This window comes from Triticum dicoccoides, chromosome 3A (genome assembly GCF_002162155.2).
Source record: "Triticum dicoccoides isolate Atlit2015 ecotype Zavitan chromosome 3A, WEW_v2.0, whole genome shotgun sequence".
Classification (NCBI taxonomy): domain Eukaryota; kingdom Viridiplantae; phylum Streptophyta; class Magnoliopsida; order Poales; family Poaceae; genus Triticum; species Triticum dicoccoides.
In genome coordinates this window covers 107,356,676-107,370,460 of record NC_041384.1, presented here as the reverse complement: position 1 = coordinate 107,370,460, position 13,785 = coordinate 107,356,676, and the positions used below count along the sequence as shown (strand labels likewise).

Sequence of the window (13,785 nt, the reverse complement as noted above, 5' to 3'; positions counted from 1 at the left end):
CTATACGGCGGCCACTCCTCCCAGGGCTTCGGCCTTGGTGGCTCCTACTCCAACCGCGGCGACGGCAACCGTGGCGGTGGCAACTCCGGAGCCGGGAACTGGCGCAAGAAGCGGCAAGGCGGGCGATCCAACGGCAGCAACTCCGGCGGTGCCCGCGTCGGTGCAAGCGGCCAGCCCACGTCGGCCCATGGATCTACTTCAACCCATACACGGGCCAGCCGCTGCAGCCTCAGGGCGCTCCCGCGCCGCGCTTGACTGGTGGAGCCGGCCTGCTTGGACCGCATCCCTCGGTGCTGCCACCGCCGAGGCGTTCACTTCCCTGGCTCCTCTCCATGGCCAGGCTTTTGGCACCAATGCTCCTTCAGTCCCCGGCTACAACCCGGCACCTCAGTGGGACTGCGCCGTGCTGATGGCCACCTTGAACAACGCCGCATCAGCCTCCAACGTCGGTGAGTGGGTCATGGACTCCGGAGCCACCTCTCACAAGGCCTCCGACCCCGGTATGCTTCGCCATCTCCTTCTTGCTTCTTCCTCCTCCCTTGTCACCGTTGGCAATGGCTCTACATTACCCGTTTCTCATACTGGTGATGCTTCTATTCCTACTTCCGCTCGCACACTTTTTCTTCACAATGTTCTACTCGTCCCTCATATTGTTAAAAATCTACTATCTGTTCGTCGTTTCACTATTGATAACTTATGCTCAATCGAACTTGACCCCTTTGGCTTCTCTATGAAGGACCTTCGCACCAGGGCCGTGATCCTTCGCTGCAATATCCATGGAGATCTCTACGTGTTCCCCTCCTCCGTCATCAACCATCACGCCAATGGACTCATTGCCACCACCTCCACCGAGCTTTAGCATCGCTGTCTAGGACATCCAGGTCACGACGCTATGTCGCATCTTCATAAACAATCATATATTCCTTGTAATAAACCGGCTTCACACGTTTGTCATGCTTGCCAACTTGGCAAACATGTGCGCTTGCCGTTCACTAGCTCTACCTCGCATTGTGTCGAACCATTTCAGTTAGTACATTGTGATCTTTGGACATCTCCTGTTTTGAGCAACTCTGGTTTTAAGTATTACCTTGTTATTGTGGACGACTTCTAGCATTATATATGGACGCTTCCTCTTAGCAACAAATCCGACACCGCCGCCACACTTATTAATTTTGTCGCCTACGCCCGCACACAATTTTCCTGTCCACTAGCAGCAATGCAGGCCGACAATGGCACCGAGTTTCTCAACTCCACGATCACCACCTTCTTTGCCTCTCATGGCACTCATCTTCGTCTTTCATGCCCGTACACCTCCGCTCAAAATGGCAAGGCTGAACGTGTCATCCGCACCCTCAATGATGTTACACGCACACTTCCCTTTCAGTCCTCGATGACACCGCCCTACTGGGCGAAAGCCTTGGCCACCGCCACCCATCTCATCAACATACGACCCTCTCAGTCCATCGCATTCGCATCCCCTAGGTCCGCCTACACAATACCCTTCCCAACTATAGCATGCTCCGAGTCTTTGGATGTTTATGCTACCCTAACCAATCCTCTGTTGCCAAGCATAAGCTAGCGCCCCGTTCCGTCGCATGCATATTCCCTGGTTATCCCGCCAACCATAAAGGATATCGGTGTCTTGATCCTCAAACACGTCGCGTCATCATCTCTCGCCATGTCATCTTCGACGAGACGATCTTTCCCTTCTCTTCCTCTCCGGATTGCCTGTCTAACCCCCTCGCATCGTTGGACTTCCTCCTCCGCCTCACAGCCACCGACACCACACCCGCCCTTTCTCATGTGGTTCAACCCGCTATGCATGCCACCCCTTCGCCTTCCCCCACCCCTCTGCCCGCTTGCTCGTGAGCGCGCCTAGCCCCGCCGGACCACCTAGCCCGCCGCCCAGCTCTCCCATTCTCGCTGGCCCGTCGAGCGCGCCTGCCTCCCCGGGCCTTCGCCCGCACCTGCCTCTGGTTCGAGCGCACCTTCTCCCCCTGTCGTTGTGCACCGGCCACCCTCCCCTAGCAACACCCACACGATGCTTACTCGCACCAAGCGTGGTCTCTTTCAGCCCGTCGATCGTATGAATCTTATGGCTTCTGACTCTTCTATTTCTCCTCTTCCCAAAACATACTGGGGTGCTCTCAATGACCTACACTGGCGTCGTGCCATGCATGATGAGTTCGAGGCGCTTGTCACTAACCGGACGTGGTCACTTGTTCCACGGCCACCTTGTGCTCATGTTATTTCAGGGAAGTGGATTTTCAAGCATAAGTTTCCTTCGGATGGACGGCTTGCTCGCTATAAAGCTCGGTGGGTGGTCCGCGGCTACTCTCAACAACCGGGCATCGACTTCGACGAGATGTTCAGCCCGGTTGTCAAACCAGCCACCATCCGCATCGTCCTCACCATTGCGGTTTCCCGTGCATGGCCGATCCACCAGCTTGACGTCAAGAATGCCTTCCTCAACGACAACCTTGACGAGGAGGTTTATTGCCAGCAGCCGCCTGGTTTCGTTAATGCCCACTACCCCGACTATGTGTGCCGTCTTCACAAGTCACTCTATGGCCTCAAACAGGCGCCCCGTGCATGGTACCAATGGTTCGCTCTCTACGCTCATCGCCTCGGCTTTGTTGCATCGAAATCGGACGTCTCCCTGTTCATCTACCACCATGGACATCAGCTCGCGTACATCCTCTTGTACATTGATGATATTGTGATCATCGCTTCTACATCCGCGCTCCTTCAGCACTTGACGCAATAGCTACACTCGGAGTTTGCCATGACAGATCTTGGAGACCTCTCGTTTTTTCTCGGCATCTCGGTTACCCGGGACCCCAATGGGCATGGTTCTCTTCCAGCGAAAGTATGCCCTGGATCTTCTTCAGCATGCAGGTATGGCCGATTGTCATCCATCGCCCACTCCAGTTGACGTCAAGGTCAAACTCTCGACCACTGATGGTGCTCTGCTTGATGATGCTACTACCTATCAGAGTTATGCTGGTGCTTTGCAGTATCTCACTCTCATCCGTCCGGACATCGCCTATGTTGTGCAGCAGGCCTGCCTCTATATGCATGCTCCCCGCGAGCCGCATCTACACTTGGTCAAGCGTATTCTTCGCTACATCAAGGGTACACTCGACCTCCGCCTGCACATTCCTCGGTCGTCGTCCATGACTCTCACGGCCTACTCTAACGCTGACAGGGCGGGTTGCCCTGATACTCGACGGTCTACCTCAGATTACTGTGTCTATCTCGGTGACACCTTGGTCTCTTGGTCCTCCAAGCGACAGACCACGATTTCCCGATCGAGTGCTGAGGCGGAGTATCGTGTTGTGGCTCACGCTGTTGCAGAGTGCTGCTGGATTCGTCAGCTTCTTATAGAGCTTCATCACCCCTTGATTACTGCCACGATCATTTTTTGTGATAATGTCAGCACAGTGTACATGGCCTCCAACCCGGTGCAACACCGCCGTACCAAACACATCGAGATCGACATTCACTTTGTTCGCGAGAAGGTGTCCCTTGGTCAGGTTCGTGTGCTTCATGTGCCATCATCTCGATAGTATGCTGACATTATGATGAAAGGCTTATCCTCACAGCTCTTCTCGGAGTCCCGTTTCAGTTTGTGCATCTTGGTAGCTGAAGCACAAACTGAGGGGGGATGTTAGAGTATATCTCCGTGTATCGCTTATATATAGGAATATCCCAACCTACCTGATTTTGTATGATATGGTTGTAATCTCCCTTGGCCTCCAAGGCATGTAACTCTCATGTATTCCTATATAGTATATGTAATACGAGGGCCGCCTCATGTATGGCGCATTGCCTAATCATTCTCGTTTACTTTGATAAAGAGATTTTTTGAAGCCAACACCAAACCTCGTGAGGTGTTTTGCCTACGGAAACGTTGTGCTAGCTTGTAATGATTACTATTAGGATCAAAGTTGTAGGATAATGGATAAACGTAAAACCTTCTCGATGTGTCTTTTATACAACATTGTAGTTTAGTTATATATGGAGAGAATGATTTAATACTTTGTGTTTAAGAGTAGAATAAGTTATTCCACGCTCTAGCCACCTAAGCGAACTATTTGACGAATATCTCGCAAGCTGGTGAGAGCCAGACTCGTGGAAAGTCTCTCTTGCTATTAAGGCCACAAGCATCAAACAGGAAAATTTAGAGCCATGGAAAGTGATGTGTCGCCTACCAATGGGCCACCTGCTAGCGCCGTAATAATAGCATGCAAGTTGATTTTTATAGAACATGCAAGGCGTTGGCAAGTTGGAAAATGATTCATCCCTGGCAGGCTTAACTCTCGGAACTTGTAGCATTCAACTGGATGATGAGAACAAAGATTTAAAAAAAAATACATTTCCATCGATAGTGAAAAATTATTCGATTGAGTGACAATGAAAATCATATCAGAATGTACAATTACTTGTTGATTTTGAATTTGAGGCATTTTTCTACTTTTTTAGTTAATAAGATATGCATATACCCACCCTTAGTGTTTTCGAGACAGCAAGAGGGCACATTGCTCTCGGTGCTACCATCTCTCTCAAGCCTCAAATAAGTTGTGAGGACATGATTATCTTCCCGCGTTGGAATATCGTGGCATGGTAGAGCTAGCGAAGAATCTTCCGCATTGGAACATGTCGGCAGCTGGATAGCCGCCATGCATGGGAAGTCTCTTTTACCTTTCCACTTGCTAAAGTGATACTGTATGTCGCCTAGACGCCTACCACTTGCTAAATCAACGGGCCAACTGCTAGCGACGTAATAATAGCAAGTTGATTTACAGTGTTTTGCTACAGTACTGATTTTGTTTCTTCATTTTAGACTAGCTGACTACTATAGCTTACCTGACTTCCCTTTTCCACGTTAGAGGATCCAGTTCCGGTGTTGAGACCCCGACGATGGGAGGCGACGCGGGGAGGAAGGACGCGATCGATGTGGAGTAATTTGAATTTAGAATCTATCTATCAGGGGGTATATTGGTCCTTTACCGATGTTTTGAGGGCTGTCGGAAATTGGTTCCGTGATCTACAAAAATGAACGGAGGGAGTAGTTCTTTCTCTAATCCGTACCAACGCACGTATTTCTAACTAGTACTTTCTTTACACCACAATATGGAATAGAGGGAGTATGCGATAAACTAACAAAGATGATTACTTACTCTATCCGGTCTAAATGATTTAAGAGCTAATTTGGCACTCATCATTTCATATTTTTTTTTGACAGAAATGAAATAAAGCAGGTCTATACACTAGCTAAAAAGTCGATGTAGCCTTGTTATTTCCTTGGGCCACGCGGGCCGGGTGTGGTGCTCCCTGCTATGTGTATAAATGGAGATCAACATCCAAGGTCTCCTCCCACACACACACACACACACACACACACACACACTGACACACACACACGCACACGCTACAGAGCAGAGTCTTGCTCCTTCTCCTGCCTGTAGAGCATCCATCACGTACGTTCACGGACAAACATGTCTCCGGTGAAGGTGTTCGGGCACCCGATGTTGACAAACGTCGCACGGGTGATGCTCTTCCTGGAGGAGGTCGGCGCCGAGTACGAGCTCGTGCCCATCGACTTCGTCGCCGGCGAGCACAAGAGGCCCCAACACGTCCAGCTAAACGTAAGCAGACGACAATTCGTCCGTCACCGTATCAGGTTCAGGTGATGATTTCTGACAGAGATGCTACGTGTTTTTCTTCCTTGCAGCCCTTTGCCAAGATGCCTGGGTTCCAAGATGGCGATCTCGTCCTATTCGGTGAGCCTTCTAACACATCAGTACACACGAATCATTCCTGTCTAAGAGTATCATGTTAAAAATCCATTGGTTCGTTTCTCTAGTCTAACAAATGGATGAGTGAGTGCAGAGTCGCGCGCCATCGCCAAGTACATCCTCCGCAAGTACGGGGGGACAGCCGGCCTGGACCTCCTCGGAGAAAACAGCGGAATCGAAGAATTAGCAGTGGTGGACATGTGGACGGAGGTGGAGGCCCAACAGTACTACCCGGCCATCTCGCCGGTGGTGTTCGAGTGCATCATCATTCCCTTCATCATCCCTGGCGGTGGCGCGACGCCGAACCAGAGCGTCGTGGACGAGAGCCTGGAGCGGCTGAGGGGCGTGCTGGGGATCTACGAGGCCCGGCTGGAGAAGAGCAGGTACTTGGCCGGGGACTCCATCAGCTTCGCCGATCTGAACCACATCCCGTTCACCTTCTACTTCATGACCACCCCGTACGCCAAGGTGTTTGATGAGTACCCCAAGGTGAAGGCCTGGTGGGAGATGCTCATGGCCAGGCCGGCGGTGCAGAGGGTCTGCAAGCATATGCCTACCGAGTTTAAGCTAGGTGCGCAGTACTAGATGTCTATGCACTCCGCGCGGGTGTGTGCCGTGCCGGTGCCGGTGATGATTCCATTCAAGAGAAGAGACCTCCCGTGGCTGTGGGTGATCATCTGCCCGTCTAGTTCGAGTATATGCTTTCAGTTTCAGCAGCGCGAGGAATCCGCTTGCGCTTCTGTTCGTGCGCTGGATTCCGCTTTAATTTGTGCACTAGTAGTAAATAAACAACGGACTGGTCAATGCTGCTAATCCGTATGTCCTATATAGTACTGTACACCACTAGAGATCAGAATGGATCCAAAGCAAATACCAAGAATACTAGGCCCGTAAGGGTTCCATTTTTCTGGTTTTTTTGAATTTTTTTTTACTGTCCTTGTTTGAGTGACACGCATACAGGCTGGTTTTCTAGAGTGGACTTGTTTTATATTTTGCTTGCTAGGGTTGTTCTAGCACGTCCGAATCTGTGCATGGTTGCCACGTCCGGTGCCCTTGTGTCAGTTGACTGCTATTCAATAGTAGATGGCTACGTTGCCTTCTAGGCTTTTCTGATGGGCTCCATCTTTGTTTTTCCTCTTTTGACTGCCTATAAATAGTTGGCCTGGTGTTGGTTCACGTTCTCCACAAGCCCAACCCAGCAATACGTCGCCCGCTGTCTCCTGTCCTTCGTCTTTGCGCGCAGCCTCTTGAGATGGTGGTGCACTGCTGCGTTCTATCATGCGCAGCTTGGTCGCTGGCCAGGCTCTAGCGGCAGGCCTTCCGTTTTCCTCCAGCGAGGCTGAGATGGTAGCATGGCGCTGCGCTCTATTCTCCCCAGCCTGGTCGCCGGGCAGCCTCTAGCGCTAGGCCAGCCCCATCTTCCCCAGCATGGTCACTGGCCAGCCCTCAGCACAAGGCCCTCCGTTTCCTCTTGGCATGGCCGAGGTGCTAGGGCACACAGGGAATTCTCGCACGAAGCTGCATCTCCTTCCATCCTGGCTGCATCTCTCTTCGTCATGTAGATCAGAATCGAAGCTTTCTCGCCATGCGTGAGATTTTGTGCATGGTTGGGAGGGAGGCGAGTCTTCGTTTGTGTCCCTGCTGAGTTCTTACTGTTCGTTTTGTCTCTGTTATGGTTTGTTCCCGTGCTCATGCTTCCCAGCGTATTCGCTCCACGTCGTTGGGTTCCTCTTCCTCGGTGGGTTCCTCTTTGCCGGTTGGTGCTGTTGATGGGAGGTTTCTTGCCCAAGGTGGTTCTGTTCCTCCTGAGTATTGCTCCTTTTAGGTTGTTATTAGCTATGTGTGATTTTGGTAAAAAAAAATTGGTTGTTTTTACGTGGCTGTGTGTTTTCAGATTCGAGTGCTGATGAGGCGCGGCTGCGACGCCAGGCACGGCAAGATATCCGTCGTGGGAAGCGTCATGTAGATTCATCGTCTGGTGGGTGCTTTCTTTTTTGAACTCCTTTTCTATTGTTTTCAGAAAAATATTGCTGATTGATTGACTTTTGCAGTTGGAAGGAACGTTCGGCCTGTACTTGAAGAGCTGGTTGATCCTTGTCTTCTTGCTGTTAGAGCTGCATCTGACGTGGAAGTTTTGTGTCGTCGTATTTTACTGCTGGTTGGTTGTCTGGTTCCTCGCGTGGACCGACTCCTTCTGGTATGTTTATTTATTTTGTACTCCTTACAACTGTTTATGTGCTTCGATGTGTTTGCCTGGTTAATATTTTTCCATGTTTACTTTGTGTAGTTCTTCCTACACCTATTGTTAGTCGTGTTGATGCTGTTTGGAATCGTCGGAAGCGAAGGATTCTTCGAGATTATTACACCGGCAAAAAAAGAGGCGTGTGTTTCTTGATTTTGTTTGTTATGTTTACGGCTTTTAACTGCTTTGCTCCCGATCGGTTTAAGATCGAAAGTTTCTCTTGTGTTGTAGTTCCTGCTATGGAACCGCCATTTGCTAAGGAAAATATATTACTTCTTAAAGGTAGTTCAGTTTTATATTCTGCTCTTTGGATTCTTTGTCTGTTTGTTTTCCCTTACTCGCTGTTTTTGTTATTTCTGTCAGGCGTTTCACGTGTTCGCTCTTATTATGGTGGTCCTGAGTATGTTTGCCCGGCGTGCCATGCTTCATTTTGGTTTCTGGAGGGCTGTAAGAGTTATGCTACTGGTGGTGATCGCCTTCCAGTGTATACTGGCTGCTGCAAGGGAGGCAAGGTGTCGTTGCCTTCATTTCCCGATTGGCTATCTCCTCTTAAGGATTTGATTAAGTTTGATGGAGGTCCTGTCTCTAGCCGTTTCATGCGTTTGATTAGGCATTACAATTCTATGTTTTGCTTCACATCTCTTGGCGCTCGAGTTGATCAGAGTATTAATGTTGGCGGGGGTCCCTATGTCTTCAAGATGAATGGGGTGGTTTATCATCGTATTGGTCCTCTTCTTCCTTCGGGGAATAGTGCGCCAAAGTATGCTCAGCTTTATATGGTGGACTCTGCTGATGAAGTGCAGTTGAGAATTAGTGCCTTTGATCGTCAAGGAGCTGAAATGCTTGATCCTGATCCAGGCATTGTGGCTTCTCTTATTGCTATGTTAAATAGGCATCATAAATTGGTGCATAAGTTTAGAATGGCTAGGGCAAATCCGTGTTCTCCTTCTGCCCCTAGGGTGGCTATACATTTTATGGGTGATGAAGGCGGTGGTCATGGTGGCCGTTTTTCTGGTCCTGCTTCATGTGAGGTGGCTACTCTTATTGTCGGCGATTACACGCCTGAATGTAAAAGATTTGATGTTATTGCTGAAACTCGCTATGGTTTTCTTCAGCATGTCTCTTCGTTGAATTCGAGTCTTATTCCCCTACAGTATCCTCTGTTATTTCCCTTTGGTGACAAATGATTCCATCTTGGTATCAAGTATATTGCTACTGGTGGGTTTCATGGAGATGGGCATTGTAATATTGGTGGACGTTTACGTGGTCGTTCTTCTCGAGGGCAAGTATCTATGATGGAATATTATAATTATTACTTCCATTATAGACGGGGGGAGCCAAATCCTTATACCTGTTGCGGTCGTTTGAGCCAGCAGATATGTGTGAATTCTTATTCTTGTGTGGAAGCTAATCGTTTGGACTTTCACTTTCAACAACAAGATGATTTACGTTCTGAGACGTATCAAGGTATTACTGATGCTGTCAGACAGGGTGCATCAACTGGTGAGAATTTGGGGATTCAGTTTATATTACATTCGAGTTTTACGGGTGGCCCTCAGTACATGGTGCTTAATTACCATGATGGTATGGCTATTTGTCGCGAATATGGTGCTCCCGATCTTTTTGTCACTTTTACATGCAATCCAAAGTGGCAAGAAGTTGGTTATGCTCTCGCATATGAAGATGGTCAGACTCACGTTGATCGTCCTGACATTGTTACGCGTGTTTTCAATATAAAATTTGAAGAATTTTTAGAAGATGTAAAGGATGGATCAGCATTTGGAGCTATTCAAGCTTGTGAGCTATTATTTATTTTCCCTGTTGTCCCATTGTGGTCTCCTTCTTTGAATTTAATTATTATTATTTTGGTTATACAATTTTCAGATTTGTATGTGGTGGAATTTCAAAAGAGAGGGCTTCCTCATACTCATACTCTTATCTGGCTTAAAGAGAGTACGAAGGATCCTTCGCCTGCTTTTATAGATAATCTGGTGTGTGCTGAGTTACCAGATCCAGTGGTTGACCCTTTGGGATATATACTTGTGGATGAATTCATGGTTCACGGCCCATGTGGTATGTTGGATGACAAGTGCCCTTGTATGAAAGATGGCACTTGCTCAAAGCGATTTCCAAAGTCTTTTAACAGTGAGACGATGGTGGATGAGATGGGGTTTCCTGTATATCGTCGACGCCCCTCTGCTAATTTTGTTCTTAGAAAGAAGGGGACTCTTCGTTTGGATAATCAATGGGTTGTCCCCTACAATATGAAATTGCTCAAAAAGTTTCAGGCTCATATAAATGTTGAGTGGTGCAATAAGACAAATCTTCTTAAGTATTTGTTTAAGTATCTCACAAAAGGCCCTGATGTAGCACGGTTCCGAATCCGTTCTGAAAATGAAAATAGAAGCGTGTATGCTGTCCGTAATCCAACTGGGAGGAATGAAATCGATGAATATGTTAAATGCAGGTTAATACATTGGTTTGTAAATTTGTTCTGCTTACTCTATGTGTATTCTGTTCATTTATCCTATTTATTCAGTTTTCTGTTGTTTCCTGTAGGTATTTATCTGCTTGCGAATCATTTTGGAGAATGTTTGGCTATGATATTCATGGTCGACAACCTTCTGTCGAGAGATTAGTGGTGCATATGCCTGCTATGAATCGAGTTATTTTTCATGAAACTAATGATTTGGAAAGAGTACTAAGTAATCCATCTGCTCATAAAACTATGTTAACTGAATGGTTTGTAGCTAACCAGCAACATCTTAGTGTCGGACATTAACTTATTTGGAATTCCCTTCTAAATGGTGTTGGGATAGCAAAGAGAACATATGGTCAAAGCGGAAACGACAGCAAAAATTGGGCAATAAGATTGGTCGTATCTACCATGTGCATCCAAGCACAGGGGAGTTATTTTTTCTTCGCATGTTGCTTATGATTGTTCCTGGTGCTACTTGCTTTGAAGATCTCAAAGTTTACGATGATGTTCTTTATGATACTTTCAAGGAGGCCTGCCAAGCCAGAGGATTGGTAGGAGATGATAATGAGTGGTTTAGGTTGTTTGATGAAGCAATTGTTTAGGCTACTCCGTTTCAGTTGCGCCATCTATTTATGGCAGTATTGTTACATTGTGAAATATCTAATGGTCGTGCTCTTTTTGAGCGTTATTGGCCAAGTATGGCAGAGGATATTTCTTATCGTCTTTCAATGGCATTGGGCAACCGAAGATATGTTGTGCCGCCTGAGTTTCTTTATGAACAAGTTTTGCGTGAACTTGGTTCCCTCTTTGCTAAGAATGGATCGTGTTTGTCAGCGTTTAATTTGACAACACGATCGATTTCAGTAGATTCCGACTGTCAAAATAGACTTGTGGCAGAAGAAATGAGGTATGATACAGTCAAATTAGCAATTGAGGCTAAGCTTACATATGAAAAATTAAATTGTGAACAGAGTGCCATATATGACGAGATTGTACATGTTGTTCATGTCGGGAAAGGTGGCCCATATTTTATATCAGGTTATGGTGGGACTGGTAAAACATTTCTTTGGAATTCTATCATTTCCAATTTACGATCAGAAAGAAGAATTGTTCTTGATGTTGCTTCTTCGGGCGTTGCATCTTTACTCCTGCCTGGTGGTCGCACTGGTCATTCTTGGTTCAGGATACCAGTTGACATTACTGATCGCAGTCAGTGTAGCATTTCCAGAAATTCTCATTTGGCTGAATTATGTCAGAAAGCTTGCTTGATTCTTTGGGATGAAGCTCCTATGACACACCGTTGGTGTTTCGAAGCCCTTGATCGGACTTTGAAAGATGTTCTTTCTATTGAAAATAAGGAGAATGCTCTTCTACCTTTTGGTGGAAAGGTTGCCGGGCTTGGTGGAAAGGTGTGGAGGATGGATGGATGGACAGAGAGAAGTGACCAAGTGCATGCGGGGTCAAAGGAGTGCTCCTCTGGCCCACGAAGAAACACAATCTCAGATGTATCAACTAAATGTATCGTTTCATCTATGAACTACTTTGTCCTAGACAAATATTTCAAACAAACTTACCAAAAAAATACAAAATAACTAAATAGCTAATTAGTCCGAGTGGCGCGGCGTGCCGCCGCGCACTACCCGCTAGTATATATCAATAATGCTAAAAATACAAAGAGTTATAAGCAATTACACGTTGACTAGGATTTTTTTCCATCTACTAACCAATTATAAACTTGTCCCCTCCTAATTTTCAGAGGGTGGGCCGCCTCGCCACCTATTGACCAATCAAATTAACCCTCTTTATAAAAGCTTGTAACTCTGGAATACGTGTGCATGCATGACTTACCACCTTGGAGTACGTGTGCATGCATGGCTCTCTATGGCCCTCAAATCGTGTACCACCTTTCAATTTGCGCATCCATCAATCTTGGCGTCCATTCAGATTTCGTTTTCCAAACCGCCGACTTAGCAGTTTATTTATTTATTACAAGTCGTGATTGCCTGCCGTTTAATTTATTTATTACTAGTATTTTCATGGATTTTTATTCCAAGTAGAGTAGTGGATAAACACCATGGAAATACGATGGAGAATCTGCTCACGCCACTCCCCTAAATCTCATCATTCAAGGTTCATCGAAAGCTGTCAGTAACTAGTATCTCTCTGATTTTTTGTGTGTGTATAATTACGGCAACCAACCTGTATATCATTAGTATTTCGCATTCAAATTGGTTCTGCTCACGTCAGCATTAAATGATGAATCCTGCGCTTATCTAAAATCTCCTGCCAACCCACCATGCATATATAGTTAATACCTCAATCAACCTCTCTTGATTAATAGCCAGATTAACTCTCTTGATTAATAGCCAGATTAACGACTGAACAGCCGGATTAATAACACAGATCATATGCAAATGTTGATTTGTCGCCTTGTTTTTCTCTAATTACGGATCATTCAACTAATTAATCCAAAATACTTTCACTTTGGTTTCTAAACCGAATTTTTTAAGCCAAAACTAATTAATCGCTTCATTTTTCTCGGATTAAGGACCATACGACTAATTACATCCGAAATACTTTGTAACACCCCGGATGTGATTTACCTAATATGTAATCCAACTCTTGCCGTTTCCGGCGTTAAGTTATTTTATTTTCTCGGGTTCGGGTTTTTGTCTCCGTATGTTGTTATCGTTGTCATGCATCTCATATCATATCATCATGTGCATTGTATTTGCATACGTGTTTATTTCATGCATTCGAGCATTTTCCCCGTTGTCCGTTTTGCATTCCGGTGCTTCGTTCCCCTCCGGTGGTCATTTCTATCTTTCTTTCGTGTGTGGGGATTAAACATTTTCGGATTGGACCGAGACTTGCCAAGCGGCCTTGGTTTACTATCGGTAGACCGCCTGTCAAGTTTCGTACCATTTGGACTTCGTTTGATACTCCAACGGTTAACCGAGGGACCGAAAAGGCCTCGTGTGTGTTGCAGCCCAACAGCCCTCTATTTTGGCCCAAAACCCACCAAAACCCTCTCCATCATCTACAGCGTTCGATCATGATCGCGTGGCTGAAAACTGCACCTCATTTGGACTCTCCTAGCTCCCTCTACCTCTATATATAGACCCCTCCTCCAAATTTCGGATCCCTTTCGTCCAAACTCTAGTCCCCTTCGTCTCCACGCGCCGGCGGACAAATTTACGTCCGGCCGGACATGTCCATTCCGCCCCCACCGCCGCCACGTGGCTACCGCCGCCGCCGCCGCC

At 46.9% G+C, this 13,785-nt stretch overlaps 2 protein-coding genes and 1 long non-coding RNA gene across 3 annotated transcripts; all 3 read left to right on the top strand.

Moving 5' to 3' along the window:
* The first annotated feature begins 5,385 nt into the window (after positions 1–5,385).
* LOC119267425 (glutathione S-transferase 1-like) lies at positions 5,386–6,606 on the top strand. The gene is made up of 3 exons (XM_037548809.1): positions 5,386–5,651; positions 5,738–5,786; positions 5,896–6,606. The coding sequence occupies exons 1-3, from the start codon at positions 5,502–5,504 to the stop codon at positions 6,384–6,386; spliced, it is 690 nt and encodes a 229-aa protein (XP_037404706.1). The 5' UTR covers positions 5,386–5,501; the 3' UTR covers positions 6,387–6,606.
* A 4-nt stretch (positions 6,607–6,610) lies between these two features.
* Positions 6,611–9,175, top strand: LOC119267426. Its single transcript, XM_037548810.1, has 6 exons — positions 6,611–7,591; positions 7,696–7,779; positions 7,853–7,998; positions 8,089–8,181; positions 8,275–8,325; positions 8,407–9,175. Exons 1-6 carry the CDS (start codon positions 7,474–7,476, stop codon positions 8,602–8,604), a joined length of 690 nt encoding a protein of 229 aa, XP_037404707.1. The 5' UTR covers positions 6,611–7,473; the 3' UTR covers positions 8,605–9,175.
* Positions 9,176–9,729: 554 nt separating this feature from the next.
* LOC119271340 lies at positions 9,730–10,724 on the top strand. The gene is made up of 3 exons (XR_005134493.1): positions 9,730–9,840; positions 9,928–10,510; positions 10,603–10,724. It is a non-coding gene; the product is annotated as an uncharacterized LOC119271340 (long non-coding RNA).
* Positions 10,725–13,785: the final 3,061 nt, after the last annotated feature.

What these genes read in the sequence shown, in the direction of transcription:
- LOC119267425 (XM_037548809.1), top strand. Translation starts at nt 5,502, where the DNA reads ATGTCTCCGGTGAAGGTGTTCGGGCACCCGATGTTGACAAACGTCGCA. An exon ending in CCCAACACGTCCAGCTAAAC is followed by an intron (nt 5,652 to 5,737) that starts GTAAGCAGACGA and finishes TCTTCCTTGCAG; the next exon opens with CCCTTTGCCAAGATGCCTGG. An exon ending in TGGCGATCTCGTCCTATTCG is followed by an intron (nt 5,787 to 5,895) that starts GTGAGCCTTCTA and finishes GAGTGAGTGCAG; the next exon opens with AGTCGCGCGCCATCGCCAAG.
- LOC119267426 (XM_037548810.1), top strand. Translation starts at nt 7,474, where the DNA reads ATGGTTTGTTCCCGTGCTCATGCTTCCCAGCGTATTCGCTCCACGTCG. An exon ending in TCATGTAGATTCATCGTCTG is followed by an intron (nt 7,780 to 7,852) that starts GTGGGTGCTTTC and finishes TGACTTTTGCAG; the next exon opens with TTGGAAGGAACGTTCGGCCT. An exon ending in GCGTGGACCGACTCCTTCTG is followed by an intron (nt 7,999 to 8,088) that starts GTATGTTTATTT and finishes TACTTTGTGTAG; the next exon opens with TTCTTCCTACACCTATTGTT.